The sequence below is a fragment of the Corvus brachyrhynchos genome, unplaced genomic scaffold, assembly GCF_000691975.1.
Source record: "Corvus brachyrhynchos isolate BGI_N302 unplaced genomic scaffold, ASM69197v1 scaffold80, whole genome shotgun sequence".
Classification (NCBI taxonomy): Eukaryota; Metazoa; Chordata; class Aves; order Passeriformes; family Corvidae; genus Corvus; species Corvus brachyrhynchos.
The window spans coordinates 7,928,103-7,946,010 of NW_008236769.1; the positions used below are offsets into that span (position 1 = coordinate 7,928,103).

General features: G+C 36.0%; 1 protein-coding gene across 10 annotated transcripts in view; it reads right to left on the reverse strand.

Annotated features, from left to right (window-relative positions):
• JAKMIP1 (janus kinase and microtubule interacting protein 1) overlaps positions 1–17,908 on the reverse strand; it is a 231,060-nt gene that overhangs the window by 129,142 nt on the left and 84,010 nt on the right. For all 10 annotated transcript variants that reach the window (XM_017727658.1, XM_017727655.1, XM_017727656.1 and 7 more), the window contains 6 exons: positions 15,650–15,859; positions 14,890–15,009; positions 12,973–13,119; positions 12,222–12,362; positions 8,956–9,015; positions 852–980 (listed from right to left, as the gene is read on the reverse strand). In XM_017727658.1, the coding sequence (XP_017583147.1) occupies positions 852–980; positions 8,956–9,015; positions 12,222–12,362; positions 12,973–13,119; positions 14,890–15,009; positions 15,650–15,859 (807 nt within the window). The remainder of the gene's footprint in view (positions 1–851; positions 981–8,955; positions 9,016–12,221; positions 12,363–12,972; positions 13,120–14,889; positions 15,010–15,649; positions 15,860–17,908) is intronic.

The window sequence follows — 17,908 nt, forward strand, 5'->3', positions numbered from 1 at the left end:
CCTACAATGCCAGGGTAAAGCACACTGACACAGAGGTTACATTTCAAAAACTGTAAGGTATTTTCTTAGATTTATTCTTTTAATATCAAGTATTTGCAAAGTCTTTATTTTCTTTGAATTCTGAGCCACTGATTTTAACACATATAAGGTCTTTCCTATACTGCAGAGGACAAGAAATGTCCTCCACTTTAATTAATCTTTGCTCCAGGAACTTGAGTTCTAAGGAAAAGAGATTAAAATATTATTAGATATTAAACCTAGGGGGAAAAAAAAGCTTCTTCTGACTGAGGAGTATTAGGCAGAAGTTAGTGAACAAGAAAGAAAGATGAAAAAGAGCATCTAATTCGTGCTTTGTCCTCACGCACGCAATCTTCCAAAGCAGGCCAGCAGCACTGTATATCACAGAGCTGAGACAACACATGTCACTGAGTATTTACTACCTATGATCATTTAAGCCTTCATGAATTGCAAAGGTCTCTCTGAGCATTGTGAGCAAAGAAAGAAAATCCTGATTGTATCAAAACAGTCAAATAAATTATAAGGTTGAAAGGCAAACTATTGTCTAGTAAGTATTGACTTTTGGCAAAGCAATGTGCCTATTCATTTTCTTTTGACTAATAAGAAAGAGTTTGAGAAAAACAATTTTATTTCTCAGCCCAGTATCTGTCAAATTTGTCAGGCAGAATATTATCTTATAATTTTTACTGCAAAGTGTATACATTACCAGATTTGAAAAAACCCAAAGGAATTCTCTGCCAAATCTTTCACAGTTCACGTGGTACAATAGTTGAATAAAAGTTTGTATTTATAGTTCAACAAGTAGAAAGAAGAACGAATCAGTTTCTACTTACATCTTCCAAGTCTTCTTCTGGTGTTGCTGGTGTCCTGTCTGTTTTATCTGTGTTGTATGAAGTTACAGAAGATGTTTCTGAATCAACAGATTCTTCGTCAAATCCAAAAAATGTCTCCACAACATGCCTCTGAAAAATTCAGTTTTTTTAGTTACTAGCAAAACAGATTAAAAGCCCCAATGACCCAGTAAGCAGTAATGAAGGTCTTCTCTGATGATTATTTTAGTATTTAGGAAGAAAGAAATGTTCCATTATAAACTCTTGCTCTCTGACTAAATGAGCTACTTTTTCAAAATCATTTATGTAAGAACCTCCAAGAACTAAACTGCACATAGCATAGAGATGAGGTAAATGCCAATAGAACAATGCTTTAGCAAAACTATAAAACCTAACTACCAAAATCACATAAATCTTACAAGATCCACAGTAGAGAATTCCAGTACCTGTTCAGAAGAAAGTAAGCCAGTACAATGCAACATGTAAGATGTGCAACCAAAAGAAAAAAGATATTTGGGAGACAAATGCGGAAAAAATTTAATTGTCCATACTGATGGCAAAAATAAAAAAAAAGAAAAAAAAAATCTATTTTGGAAAACCCTACTTGAAAGTATAAATTAATGCTTACCATTTATTTTTTCAATATCATCATTCTCATTTTTTTTTCAAAAAGTTTTCTCCAATACTATGTCTAACCAAAAAGACATGACATGGGAAAAACAGCATTTCACTGTGGACTTTAAAAATTTTACACAACATTATCAATTAAATGCATGCTTAGAAGAAATTAGCAGCTAGTGAAAGTACAGTATCAGTTGTGAAAAATGTGAGTTTTTTTATATAAACATAGAGAAAGCAGCAAATTTCCATGGAAATTCAACTGTTAAAAAAAAATTGCTTATAATAGAAAAAACAGGTCTTTAACTGTTATTAATCAATAGAAAGCATAACTTTTTACACCACACAAGTATTCTAATAATCCAACACAATTTCAGAGAAGCAAGAAAATTGAGAATATTTTTAAAAGTGTGTTGCTGAAAAATGGAGTCAGGTTATGAAGCAGCCTAGACAGGGAGGCTAGTGGAGAGAGGTGGCTGTAAGAAGATGAAGAATGATCTGTCTATCCATCTCTGTATGTTTTGCCACTGCTTGATACTGAAGCACAGATCTTGATGTCACAGTTTGTTGTTTGGTTTTTTTCAAATATAAATCACAGGTTGTCTATGAGAAGATAATAGCTTATTCAGTAAAACAGCCACAAGGATTAAAAAAGTTATCAACTATTATTAATTCCGAACACCATGAAGCCTATATTTCAGCAGAGCCAAACTGCCTGAGTGGAATTGTGATCTATCAGTTTAAAATTCATGATACTGAAAGGTTCTATTTGTAATGCCCTATCTCATTATTATTTCCAAATATTTACCTTTCCCTGCAGTTTTTCTCTTACCTACCTTATTTTTCCAGTAAATCTACGTAAATACTACCTTCTCTTTCTCACAAAACCCTGTAATGCTCACTATATTCTTTCGACTCAACACAGTTCAGCAGTCAAAATACTCTGTAAGGGGTACCAAAAATCAAGCTTGTAGGCGTGACTTTTTGCCTGCACGCATGACACCATGTTCTCCATTTACAGTCTGCAGCCCTGGTCACCACGGTCTGCCAGGTCCCAGTCTCATCACTCGTAAGCTGAACAAGTCCATAATAGTCTCACAGTACAGCTAATTCCACTAAAATTGCCAAAGACAGCTCCAAGGTCATGTCCTGAATCACTCAATTGCTTAAGATGAATCCTTCAAACAGTACTTTAAAAATTTCATTCAGAAACCCAAAAAGTCATATATTTTCTAAACAGACTATGTTTATTCATGTGCATGTAGATAAATATGATGCAGCACAAAAGGCAAAGAGCTTTGAACAACCTTTGGAAACAATTTTCCTTTTGCAAGCTACTAGACCACCACTTCATGAATTTGTAAGATCACAGTTATGGTGCTACAGTGCTGGAAAGACATTACTCGTTCCTCACTTGTTTAGGAAGCACTGTGATCCTTCCACCAGGCAGAGCTATGTCCAAGGTGCTTAAGACAGACAATTCCCTGGGATAATTTAATCCTTTCACCAGTTCACCTTTCTGCCCTACTTAACAAAACAAAGGGCACAAGGAATAGGTTTAAGCTCCATTCTAAAAATATAAAGACTTACCCAGAAAGCTAATATATTTTCTCATATTTGAATTAAAACCGTTGCAGACTTCTTTTTCATAAATAGAAAGGCTTACCATAAAAAACAAGGTATAATTAGTCCTTGGGAGACAGCCCATCCAGCTTTTTCCCTCACTGAATACTGGTTGCAGCTTACAGACATCTAGTAATACTACAAATAAATACTGGAGGTTGAAAATAGAGCCAATGAAATGGTGCTATTTCAAGTTGTAGGGAAGACAAATTTGCAATCTGAGTAGCCAGCTCAACTCACCTTCCTGACTCCAAACTGATTTGCAGAGACAGTTTCATAAACAGGAAGGTACATTTTATGGAGGTAAAGAAGATAGTTGCAGGTAAACAAAACTCAAGAAATTATAATGCAAGCCATATCCTCACTTTGCAGTGCAGATAAGTTTCACTCAAAGATGTTGAGAGTAAACCCAGACCAAAACTGCACTCTCATGTTGATACTTCTATATCCTGCTCTTCTGCCCGTATCTGCCTACCTGTGGATGGGGCTCAGAACCACCACAGGCTTTGGAGGATCCCAGCCAAGGACAAGCCACTCAGACAACCAAAGATTGACCAAAAGATCAGCTGACCCTGCTCATGCCTCCTCCTTCAGGGGTGTTTGGCCTCAAAATGACAAACACACTCGAGCAAAGTTCAACCAAAATGCACTGTATTGTCTGAAGACTGACAAAGTAAGTGTTAAGTCTTGACTTTGAAAAGGCTAGTAGAAGGGACTTCTAAAAGATGGAGAACAAAACTCCAATTTATTATCATATGGCACAAAGAACACAGTACCATGAGGTCGGCAGCAGCTTAGTTTTAAGTGACAATAAAATCTACCATACCTATGGGATTTTTTGCTACACCTCTGCTGTACAGTCACTTTTAGGTAACTCAGGCCAAATATGTGTCTTCTTTTAATCCTTCATGCACACACTCACCCACACATTTTCAAGAAGTGAAAACAAATTGGCATAACAACAGTGATTTTGATTTTAAATTGAAGTATATAGGCTGGAGAAGATACTTAAAGCAATGCCTTTTTTGTGAAAAATACCACCTGCATTTAAAATTTCACTAGTAGCAAAAGTACGGGAAAATCATGTGCATATATCAATAAATAAACCACTTGATTATTAGATGTGAGGGAATTCTGAAAAAGAAAGAATAGTATTTCCCATCACACTAAAAAACCCCAACACTTAAAGGAGAGTTAAAAGTCAAAACTTTTAAATGCTATAAAGACTGCCTGTAATAATATTTGGAGTTACAAGTGAACCAGTTATTTTTAAGACTCCTTCCTTTTTAGAGAAGCTGTATATATACCATGTTGTGGACCAGATACTTTCCATAGCAACAGAGATAATATTAATAATATTTAATTATTGTATATTACTTGTACATGTATGAATTGCTTCATGACATAATTAAAAAATAGCCAGTTTTACTGTTGATCATCTAGTATCTGAAGCAACCAGCTACAAGAACTGATTCACAGCAAAACCAAAACAAATTAATTCGCAAGGGAACAGCTGTAGAGACAGAAAAAAAACATTCCACACAAAAAAGACATGTGAGTCATACAGTTGATAAACACTGTAATAAATAAGGGAGCATCAATAAATACATCAACTCCAAGGAAGATTCCAATCATGGCTCAAAAGATGAACCACAATGGTTTCTGGAAAGTATATAAAAATGCACAATACTCACTGGATTTTTGTACTTATATAAACTATGTTTATTCAAGTTTCATTCAAGCTTTTTCAAAAATGGGAACATTCTCAATTAACAACTTAGAGATTCCTTTATATTGGTTTGCACATTTCTTATTTCTAAATCACAACTTCTTAACTGAGAAAATAGTCATGTAAATTGCTGAAAAATTCTGATTTGAATTCTATTAAATGTCATGCATTTAATAGCAAGTATTTTTCATGTGGATTTATAGCAATGTTTTCACATAATTTTAAAGTAAAATTATGCATTAGGTCTTTATAACTCAAGTATTAATGCTTCTACTGAAGTATGGTGCTCAGTAAACATCTGAGTTTAGAATACTATAAATTAATAGTGACACAAAGACTACAGTATATGCAAATTTCAATACAATCTGATTTCTCTGTTGCTAAAGCAGTTTCATTTTACATTTAAATATCTCATTTTCAGGGACCTAATCGAACATGATGAAAATGATCCAAGATATATTTCCTTGTAACACCATCAGATGTGCTTGTCAGTAACTTCTTACCTTCGTGCTTGTATGTCATTTCTTGGCAGCCAGAAAAATACAGACACACCAAAGCACAGAGGCAGAGAAAAAAAGAAAAATATAAAACAAGAAATACGAACTCCATCACACCAGTGTGCAGGCTTTCCACTACCACAAATATAGTTCATTTATTAAAGTTTAAAAGAAGGCACAAATCCATAGAATCCTGCAGTTACCAAACAAGCTGGGTAAACACGTCTTACTTTCAAATGCATGACTCCATCCATCATGACATGAATGTAAGTCCATTCCACATGTCAAAAATAAACAAAACATAAAAAATCGGTTTCTGAAGTTTCTTGGTTATTTCACAAGAAAAACTGGAAAAAGAAAATTTAAAAAAGAACCATGGAAAAATCAGGTTGCTACATTACTCCTCCAACCACCTTGCAAGCACAGAGGTGATAAAGCCTTTTGCTGCTCCTTTCCTCAGGGAGCCTGAACCACTTGCCAGCATTGTTCCATGGACTCCTGTGCCCCTTGGGAATTGAAAGTGCGCTCAGTGAAAGCTACAGTAGCAACAGTAACCTAGTACGCCTACAAAGCTCCAGAAATAACACTGACATCTAATTACAAAACCAAAAAATAAAATTAAGATTTTCAAAAGCTTCTCAGCTGAACTGATGTTCCGAGCTGTAAAGGCTACCAGATCAGCCTGGCAGATCATTCACACAAGATGTCCCGAAGATGGAGAAAGACATGCCATGGATTCTGTTCCAGGTAACACAAACAACTGTCAGGAAAATACTCATTAGGAAACAACCACAGACTCTCTGCAGTCAAGACCATTTCAGGAATGAAGGAAGCTGGAGTGTACAAGCACCCCTTTAAGAAAATCTGCAAGAAGATGACTATAAATCTTCGCCCTGTGCACCATGTTCCTGGTTATTAGAATAAAAAAGGAATCATTCTATACTGTCCACAATGAGCTTATATGACCACTTTCATGAAACCTCATTCTCATGAGTTATTTCCTCTTTCACTTTGTCACAAGGAGTAGGACACATCTGGAAATAAATATAACTCCACTAGCCAAACTGTGTTAATGCTAGTTTTGTATTTAACAAACCTTAGAAAAGCAAAGCCAAAGATTTAGACCAGTAATTTCTTTTTCCAAGTGTTTGGTTAGGAGAGATTAACACATAATTTCATTACTATTCTAAATAGGTTCTATCATCTTTAAGAGATAAAAATCTTGCACAGATAATAGACAGAAATAGACTTATGCTGTGCATGTCTATATATAAAACAATTCATCTTAGGCTGCCTTTAGAGTCTGTGGAGAGAAACTGGCAATTTTAGGACAAAACTCATATGTCCTATTCAGATATCTACTTCCAACCACTTGTTACCACTTTGTCCAGAGTGAGATGTCTGTATCACATGTCCATTAGTGACATCTAACCAGCACTTTCAACACTCAGTTAAATAAATTCTACAATTTTCTGGATTCCTGATATAGGCTGTAAAAACAGAGAGGTTGAAGATGGTAAAATCCAAACTCATCTGAGTATGCACTCCATTCTACATATTATTTAAATTAAAAACTGTTGGAAAACTGTGGGAAGCACAGCTTCCTTTGAGGGTTTCGATCCTCAAAGGACCATACAGGTGGCCTGGAAGGAAATCAGCCTGTATGCCAGGATTGGATTTTTAGAAGTTAACATCAACAGCCGTTAAACTCTGAGCCAACACTGCATATAAATGTGAGTAGTCTACAGGTTTATCCAATGGCAGGTAATGAGACAGTAGTATTATTGATTACTTCTTTCATTCCTTAAGGAATTAGGTCATTTAGAAAGTTTAAATACAGTTACATATTAACTATGTATTAACTATATTAACTAGTGTGTATATATGCTGTAACTACTATAGTACATAAAATCCCATTACTCTTCTCTCACAACTTTCTCTTTTTTCACTTGTTTTTGTTTCATAGTCCTGCTTGTCCTTTCAGGAGATAGCATCACATAGAATTTCAAATGGTCACTGCAGCCACTGAAGAGCTAATGGACAGGGGATGGAATAATTTCTAGCAGAAATGTCTGCAACTGATTAATTTGTTCTTTCTGGTGTATTTATCATACCCTAAAGAAGAAGCACACCTCGACTAACTCTGCTGCCCATATGCATACAATCCTTTCAGTAAACTTTGCAGAATTCCCTCCATTATAGCCCTCTTAGCAAACAAAGAATAGCATTGCCACAAAATTTTAATGGTATCATGCCCATTCTCTCCGTCCTCATGTTTTTCAACTCGCTTTGGTCAATAAGGAAGAGACCACAAAGCATCAGGTTGCTCAAGACAAAATAGGAATGGTACAGAGCCCATGTCAGCTGAAGTTCTACTAACACAGAATATTTTTAAGACATAAATGCATATTTATTGAAGTTTTCAGCCTATGGAAATTATCACCAGTTACCAACACCTAAAAATTGACTTAACTAGTTTTGTTTCATGAGAAACTTTACAATTTAGCAAATTATCTTACACATTTAACTTACAGACAAAGGCTTATAATTAAGAGAGAACTATAGAAAGTACAGTATAAGTTACATACATATATATATTCACTTTTGCATTCTGTTTAAAATTGCTCTCAAACCACAAACTTCCAGTTATACTACATCAAGAAAGAACGGTTTACAGTTGCTGCAAATATATTTGTCAGGATCTATTGCTATTTCTGATTTTTTCTTTTTTCCTATGCAAGAGACACATCATTATTAGAAGTAGAATTTGAAGAAACTACCAGTGAAACAGAGAGTCCCAAAGGATAAATCTTTCAGAACATAGGCATTAGAGTGCAGAGCAATAAAAAAGCACCACCTGGGGGTTACCAGGAATAGACTGTGCAGAACACTCTGACACAAGGCACCCATTTATGACAGAATATATCTTAAGATACCATATAGATGATAATGATACATTCACTCTTCATTTCCATTTTTTCCCTCTTACTCCATTTCCCACCTCCCACACACATGCTCCAGGCTGCTAATGTTTAACGTCACAAAAAACATTATTCAGCAAATTACTTTAAGCACATATTACAATAAACTTTAAGGGTACTTTCTGTAGCAAAAATTTTCTGGTTTTGTAATCTGCATTTTTCTCTTGAACCTTGTATTCTAGAGCAGAAAATTTACTAGAGCATAACAGTTGGAATTGTCTTACTACTTATATATCACATACAGAAATATTATTTTAGTAACATCTCCAGCAATAGTTATTTTTTAATTGTGATTTAGCTCTGTGTTGGTATGAGAAGTTTAAAGGGGATATGTTCTTTAAAACAGACTGAATATTTTTCCTTTGAAATCCTAGTTGTTTCAAGCCATTAAATCATTTATGCCGCAAGCCACTTGAATATTTAGGTTACAGTGGCTAGAAGTGTAATTTTATTGTTTATTTAAAACAAACCCCGAAACAACATCACTTGTGTGCAGTACTAAACACTTGAATTACCCAAAAAAAATTAAGAACTCACCAAAGTAAGTAGAAGAATTATATGGATTTTACTTATTAAGTAGAGCTTTAACTTCAGGCAGTATTTGAAACAGGTGTTGTTCACAGCAACAGAAATGCATGAAAAACCGAAGGTTTGCTCACCTTTGGAGGCTTCAGACTTTTCCTCCTCTGTTTTTTAGACCGCAATAACCGTTCTCTTTCCTAGAAGGAAAGAGAACATTTTGGTATGGGTTTGTTTTAAAACTATACTTAGATATGTCTAACACAGAGAAATATCATTAACATCTTTTTAAAGCCTCTGGTAAAGCTAACACGATGTCTTTATCCTTTTGAATAACACCATGTTACACCACACTGCATTGCAGCCTTATGCCTTTAGCAAACAAACCTTCAGCCATGTACTTCACGCATTTGATGGGAAGTTGGCAAGAAAAGGCCTTGTAAAGTACTGAGCAGAGATTTCTGACAGTTCTTTTGACTCTTTTACCAAGAAGCTCACTATGGAAACAGAATTCAGAGTCTCGCTCCAGTGTTCAACCATCCTGAAGAAGCAGGTCAGTAGCCAAAAATGAGTCCAGTCTTAGTAATTAAAAGTCATTATATCAGACAACTCTGATATACAAGCATGCATATGCAGATACAGTGTTACATCTGACTTATCCTTGTAGGGCAAAAGTCTCAAATCCAAAGGCACTCTCAGTCTGTGTCAACTTAGTTGGTGTCTTTTTTCTACTCCGGTTTTGGTGCAAGATCACAATAAACTATACCATAACACAAAGAGGTCATGACTGGAAATGCAAGATTTATGTTTGTCTAAATCCAAGAACACTGCCTTAAATTCCAAAGGAGAAGAGGAGGAAGAGAAGGTAAAAAATGCGAAGCAGCAAGCAAAAAAACCCCAACAACACAGGAGGCAGGTGCTCTGTCTTCTTGGTTTTTTCTGATTCTTTCCTTAGCTCTGTATCTTTGTTTGCAGCATCTCTATTTATAAAAGACAGATTGCAGTTCCAAGTGCTTCTTTAGCAGTTATTGCTCACTGCATGGAATTATTCTATTTAGTAATTTGCTTTGCATTCAGTTCAGAAACCAGAAAAATAGGAAGCTCACAGTAGAAATCACAATAAAATTATTTATCAGCACATTGTTCCAGGAATTAAGTTTTGGTAAATGCAAAATAATGAAGAAAAGTACAACAACTTACATAGCACCTTGAATACACATGGTTTGAAAAAATCAGGAAAAGTAATGACTGTCAAGGTAGAATGGTGTAGGTATTTCAAGCTGCAGAATAATATTTTAAGCTGAAGTCAAAACCAGACAGTTGAATTTTATACTGTCGAAGAAAAGTGCACTCTTCTCAGATACCTAGTTAAGGCACAGTCCCTGCTTTAACTGGGGCATCCTGCCTCCAGGGTACTCCAGTTAAAGCAGGGACTGTGCCTTAACATTTGTTTGGACACCAGGCAGGTATTCAAACAAATGCACTCCAGAATGAATGAACACTTCCAAAATCCCAGTCCTTCCTGTTTCTAATCTTGTTTGTAAGAAGATGGCTTAATTTACTGCCTCAATATAAATCGAGCTACCAGAACAATAATAATGCCAATTAAAAGCCACTAGCATCTTTTGCAGTCATCTGAGTTTACCTTGACAGCTTTTCTTTTAAGAACTAACCAGAACACCACTGTTTGTGAGAGAAATCAAGTTGACAAGGTTTCAACAGCATCAAAGATACCCTACAGATGACACTAAATCAGTTCAGGCAACCCTACTGCCTAAGACTACTGTTCCTATTTCTGTGTATCATATTGGTCTCAGCTGGAGTTAAGCTGATGATTTTTATATTAATCAGATATGGGACATTTGGGTCATTCTTGTAACTATGATACATTTGTAGTCTGTAGACATGTGGTTTGGGCCAGAAAAGAGAGCTCAAAAGCACAACAATGCACAGAATTCCACTGCATTCACATCGAAGGCAAAGGCTCAATTAGTTTGTATTAAGAACCAAAGAAGTTTCCTAGTTAAAAATTTAACTGATTTCTGCAAGTGGAATAGTATCTGTAAATAGGAAACAAAGCAAAAATGAAACAATATTTTAAATTATTTTTTTATTTTACTTTCACACTAAACACAAGTTAATATTATTTGACCAAAGTCAGGATACAATATATTTCCTACTAGCTGAGACATTAAAAAGAGATTCCTTTCATTCCCACTTTACACTGAAATGTAAGTGAGGTTGTATCTGCCATATACTGCACATCTAATGTCCTATCACCATCCCTGCCTATGCAGTTTTACGTGGATACTAAAGCAGCATTGCCCTGTGAACCCTACATCATAGCATCTGAGTAACATCCTAGTGCTTGTAACACTGTGACACTGGAGAATGCACACAGACATCAAACTTTAGCACTGATTTCAGAGAAAAATCCTGGGTCAAAATCACAGAGGAACTGCCAGGAATTGAGACAATGTTCCAGATACAGCAATGACATACCTCCTTGTTTTTTTCTTTTTAGAACTTCTATTTTTATTTTATTTTCAATGATGTACCCAATTGTTTAATTTTCTATTTAGACAGAATGCTCTTAAATTCTTTTTATCATTTTGTAGCAGTCAGTAGTGCCCATTTGAGATGTCTGAGTCTGCCTGAGTTCCAGATGCTGCCCCTGAATGGCAAGGGTCTCTGAGAAATTATGTATAATTTCTGCCAGCACTAGAAGGGTTTATCACAAATTACACTAAATAGCACTAGACACCTCTAACACAACTTGAAAGATTCCTCATCAAACACAGCTTGAAGGATTCCTGATCAAACACTGCAAACATCTATGAGCATCACCTTAAGAACCCTTTGGAGTCAGAGGGCAGCAGCTGCGCAATTCTAATCCTAAACCATGCTGCTACCTTTGGTTTGATGAACCACACAGAGTTCTTCCCATCTGTTTTAAATACAGCTTGCATGGCCAGCTCAGCTAGAGATGCTTAGCCAGGTGAAATTAACACCATCATGTTCCTTTCTTTCAGGAAAACTTCTAGATCAGGGAGTTCTTGGGTTTGCACCAGGATTTGCATCCAACACATTTTAGTCATTACATTTTGGAAAGTGTCCTTTACTCAAGTTCCTCCTTTGGTGACAACCAGTTTTGCAAGTAAGGTCAATGGGCTGATGATGCACTTTTCTTCACGAGCAACTTATAATAGGTAAATATTTTTAATACAAAGATTCATACACATTCCAAAAAAATGATTCACTACCTGAGAAATAACAAGAACCCTTTGACACCAAAGAACTATTTCTGTATCACCACTACAACTGGAGTTAAAACATTTCTCTGAAATCTTTAGCCTGTCTATAGATGTGTGTGCATGCACATGTGTATACCAGTCATAAACATTACCACTGTGAGATCATCAATAACATGCTGTTGTTCTTTGACTTGCAGTCTAAGGAATTCAATTTCTTGTTCCTCTCGTGTGCTGCTGAGATCATTTAAAGATGTGTGCCTTTTCAGTGCTGGTTGTGCAGACAACTTCTCTTTCTACAAAAATAAAAACATAAAGAATGTTTTAAAGTGTCTTGCTGCAACAGGAAAAAAATTCTCATGTGTGATGTAGCAACCAAGAATTCTTTGAACTCATCAGTGCATACTCCACTACAACACAAGGCCTCTTTCAACAAAAAAACCCCACGTTCTATATGCCTCTGTGTTAATCTCTCACATAAGGTATTTTAAAATAGAATCAAAGAACACAGTCTGAGAAAAAATTAGCAGATAAGTGAACTCAATGATCTAGCATAGTGCATGCACTCAAATTCAGTTCTGACTTCTAATCATAAAAGGAGTATTTACTAAAGCTGATTTTTAGTCATAGCTTTTTACAGCCTGCAAAAACACTTTATCTATCTGTTCTCCTTTCCCTTAATCAGTGTGAATTGATACAACACAAAGCACATGCCACTCTGAATTTAGAATATGAGTATTCAGCTGCATTGTCTGCATTTGACAGTTGCACCATCCCACTGTGGAGACTGATGTGTTTGTGTTAGAATAAAAGCCTCACAAGCACTTCCACTTCGAAGTAACTGTGTGCAGTGTGTTCTTATAACATGACGTCAGACATGATTACTTACCAGAGAAGCTCACTTACCAGTTCTACATTTTCCCTTGATAAATTTTTTATTTTCTCTTCCATTCTCTGGATACATTGTAACATATCATCATTTTTTTTGCTCATCCTCTTATTTTTTTCTACCAAAGGCTTCAGCTGACTTTCTGTCTCCCGAGAACGTTTCAGCTGCAATGGCAAAGAAACAAAGTTAGCTGTGCTTAAGTTTACCTTTGAAGGAAAGAAGAAATAGGTGTGTTTTCACTTTCCTTTCTTAACTCAGAAAGTTTAGCTCTTCTGCTAAATGGCATTTGAGATATACACCACTGCTGAACTAAGAACTACAGGAGTCCAAACAAGTAAGATGTAACATTTTTGTACTGTCTGCCAAAGCACTAAATCTGGTCACTGGATTTTGCTTGGCAAACAGTTACGATGATCCATAAAAGGATTTCTTCACAAACTAATCTCAATACATATAAGCTTCTTATGACTAACTAGGTCTCTAGACAAGCTGTTTCCACCAATTTAGCCATCCCTTATGAGGAGGACACTCTTCCTCCTCCAGTTTAAAAACCCCTTTACCTAATGCATAATTAGAGCAATGAGAAAGTCAGCCAGAGGGCACAGATTCAATCTCAGCATTCTGCTGACATTTTCAAGCTGCTCAATTTTGCTCCTGTGGTTTTATTATGTTAGACAATTACATGAAGCAAATTACTGCTCTTTCTAGCATTTGTGCATATTCAATATTTCACTGTTTTTACTTCAGGAGCTGTTTTGTTTGAAAAAAAATCTGTTTTTCTCAGTCAAAAGATTTTTAAATTTAATGAGTTTTAACTGGAAAGGAGAAAGAGATAATAATTTTTTCCTGAGATAATATCACTGAGTATTTGGTTTTCTGTTTCATTCTTGAGAAAATTATTTTTCACAGTGCTTAATCACATGGCCTTGATGATACTACTGGTTTTATGTGTAATATTGTCTCATAATATAAAACCTGCTCCACATCTATTTCAAAATATATTTCTTATGCCACTGAATCTAGAATCAAGAAGAGCACTTGACTGAGTCATACACGCCCTCCATCTAGAGGGACACTGAAGGATACATTACAATACTTCAGCATTCTTCAGGGATGTTTTGAATTACTTAGGCCCACAGAAAGGATTAACAAGGAGGAAGATGTCAATGTTTCACAAGGATGTCAGTGTTTCACTCATGTATACTACTGACACATGGCACCACTTCAGCCCTCCGCATAATTTTAGAATCAGATATATAGGTTCCATCTGTCTAGAATGAAAAATCTTTTCTACTGCCACTAGAACTAGGGCATTGCAGGACGTACATAAAAATTCCTATTGTGAAATTCACTTCCCATTGCAGTCAATGTGAGTTTTACCATTAACCTCAGTACAAGCAATTAAGTCGTGATAAAGGCTAAAAAAATTCATTCTTAAAATTCATGTCATATCCTTTCTTTCCTAAGTTACTATCCCTCTCCTAGGATAATTTCACCTACTTAAGAGACTTCCCTTGAGAAATGGCAGATTTTTCATCACTAGCACAAGAAAGCTTTTTTAACTCCTAGCTAGCATAACCATGTCACAAAAACAAATTTCAAAAGGATGAATACAGCAATTTAATTAGGATTATGTATGTTTTACACAACATCATTACACAGTGCTACAGGCAATATACGAGTTAACTTGATTACTATGACCCCAAAATAAATTTCTAAATTTTTATTTTTGTGGAACAGGAAAGATTCCATCCATGTCTTCTATGGTTACAAGATTAATTGCTATAGAAATCTCTGTTGTATTTAGATATAATTGACTGAGGCCAACCAGGACTAACTTGTAAATTATTTACAACACTGACTTTCCAACATTAAATCTTTTGCCATAAAGATGCCCTCCCAGTCACCATCTGTGTTATTACTAATTAATTCACCAGTTCATTTCTTTCATCTGCTAGGAGAGTGTTTCTGTCTTCCAGCTTCCTTATTACAGCATTCAGTTCAGCGATTTTTAACTGAAATCTCCGCACATCTCGTTCATCCAAATGCTGCTCCTTTAATCAAAAACATAAAGATTTATAAAATTACCTTTTAAAAAATATTTTACTATCCATAGCTTAATATCATGGCTTAGCAAGTGTATTGTGCAAATTTAAAACAGGCTCGTACATCAGTGTCTGGAAAACTTACTTTAATTAACTGAAACACTAAATAACATCCTGTGAAAATGCTACATGAACAGCATCTTGTGAAATGCATCTAAAGTTTAACAATGAAAAAAACCAACCATCTAGGTAAACAATATTCCACATATAGCAGGTTACTTCTCACCAGTTTCTTACTCTCAGCTAAAATAGTTCCAGTGTAAAGGACATAGATTAAAATCACATGGCTCAGTTTTTGAGAAGTATAGTACCTATTTTCTAATGGTTAAAATATTCCTAAAGTAATGAAATACTAAGAAAATACTGGGGTTCACAGCTGAAGATCACAGTGTAAATTCTAGAAGTTCTATATCCACATATTTTTCAACATTCTTTGCAATTTAAGGAGTTTTTAAATAATCAGTGAAACAACACAGTGCAGAACCAGGCCATTTACCATTAACTGGTCCTAGTAGTAACCACGAAACCAATGTGAACACCTAGGCAATTATCCAGAGCTGAACATTTGGAAAAAACACCATTTTCTTACCGGACTTCCCATCAGTTCACTGATATCCCCTACTCCCGCAGGAAGCTCTCTCTTCGGACTACTGTGGTATCGTTCTGCCTCCTTCACTTGGACAAGCTGCTCATCCAGAGCTTCTTTCTGAAGGAGCAGTTTCTGTGTATGGCCTGCCTGGACACCAAGGTCTTTCTCCAGAGCCAGAATCACCCTGTCTTTGCCTTTTATCTCGTCCATCTGGAAAGAAATAATGCACGAAGGAAGTTTCTGTAACATCCCCAAGTGCTCACTGCATGCAAACACAAACTTGCAAAAACAGAGTTCTGTTCCTCAGAATTACACCAGCACCAAAACTGTGGCTGCCAAAAAGAAAATACATCTCCTCTGTAGTCTTCTTCTCTGTCCTTAAACAAGTTTCAGCCTTGGCTTGATCATGAGTTTCCTTGGTCCAGTCTCAACTCAAGAGACAAACAAAACCACATGCAAACATAGTGAAACAGAATACATAGTCACTGAAAATATCCACTTCATCGGAGGATACACACTTTGAAAAGGAGAAGAAAAATCTCTCTTCACTATTGTTTTAGAGAAGAAACACAGCTAGTACAAGAAAAGACAAACACACCCTTTGAAACTCACCTGGGTTTTGTTTCAAAGCTTGAGCCACACACATTTGCCCCATGTTGACTCCCTCTTTATTAGTGAACATCATGTGTGGTGAATCTCTTCACAGACATTTAAAATTAGTAGCATATACATGCACAATATTTAAACTTAAAATCTTAAGCATACCTATGTATTTTATGCGCCCTTGTTATAAGATTCAAATGAAGAATAGCCTTTGTGTAGAAGGAAAAAATAAGTGCACACAGACCATCAGAATAAAGGGTAGGAAGAAATAGTTCTTAAACACCCTCTCTGGTTACTGAACTGTGTGTTCATACATCTCCACACCAAATAAAGCACATTGCTCGCAGTGATCTACTGCGGCTCTCATAGGATTTGTCCCTTGCAGCATCAGTGTTAAATTCACTTTGGTACTATTCCAAATGCTTAAGGAAGTGACAATCTGCAGCAGTTACTGTAGAAACAGATTTCTTAACAAGAATGTTAGCCATTAACAATATACTTATTAGAACTGTGCTGTATTTCCTTCAGTTTAAGAAACTGTTTTCTTGGCCGACATAAACGCATGGAATTCTGGAAGTAAGAGTATTATAACCTTACTTGAGAAAAATAAAATAGAATCATGAACTTGTTAAATCATACATTCGTTGTTTATTATAGTCCACAAGAATTGCAGAAGTAATTTATAGCTCAATCAAAGTGATTTACAGGATTAACACAATGAGATTACATGATTGGATGCAATTTGCTTCTTCAGGATTCTTGCCTTAATCCTTTCACAGTCTACAAAGAACGTGAAAATTAGTTTGTCTACAGAACCTGACTGGCAGGAGATGGCCTGGCTGAACCATGATCAAAGATAAAAAGGTCAGATTTGAAGTTAATAAGCTGGTCTAGACGACTCTGAAGTTCTAACTGGAACTGATGAAGATTGGTTCTGATGGAGATTTCTTCCCTGATTTAGAAAAGTTGCTGTGTCCCAACTCCTCATGCAGTAAATAAAACCAATACTTCCCAGTGTGTCAATTCACATTTGTGAGACTTCCAAGTATGCCAAAAAGGACTTGCAAGAAAAGAACGCAGTTTTGTTAATGGAAGAATTTGCAACGTGCAGGGTTTCAGAGGGACTGTGCAGTGAACAACAATGACAAAAATTAAGCAGCTGCCTCATTTACTGAATGCTATCTGTCATGCACACTGATGTATCAGGGAGCCCTCGGGAGGAAAAAATGTCATGTAACTAAATACTGTGGACAGTTTCGCTTTCAACGACACAGGTGTTCACACTGAACATCCATGTAACTGACACAGGAATTTGACCAGGCAAGGCACACATTCAATAAGAAGACCCAAGGTTACACAAACAGCCCTAATTTCAGATACTCAATTAGTAGCATTTTCATACTCTTCATATTCTCACAACTTAATGGGAAATGCAATGTCATAGGGTTTAAGCTGGAAGAAAAAAAGGAAAGCAACTATCTTGGTACGTCTGCTACTTGCTGAACTGCCGCAGAACTGATCCTTTGGAACAGATGTGACCAGTGCAGCCACGCCCATGTCACCCTCCTCCCACACTTCCACAGATCAAAGCACACAAGCTCACACAAATTAGAAAGAAATGCCAAGAAAGAGCATGGCTTTGAGGTGGGGGTTAAG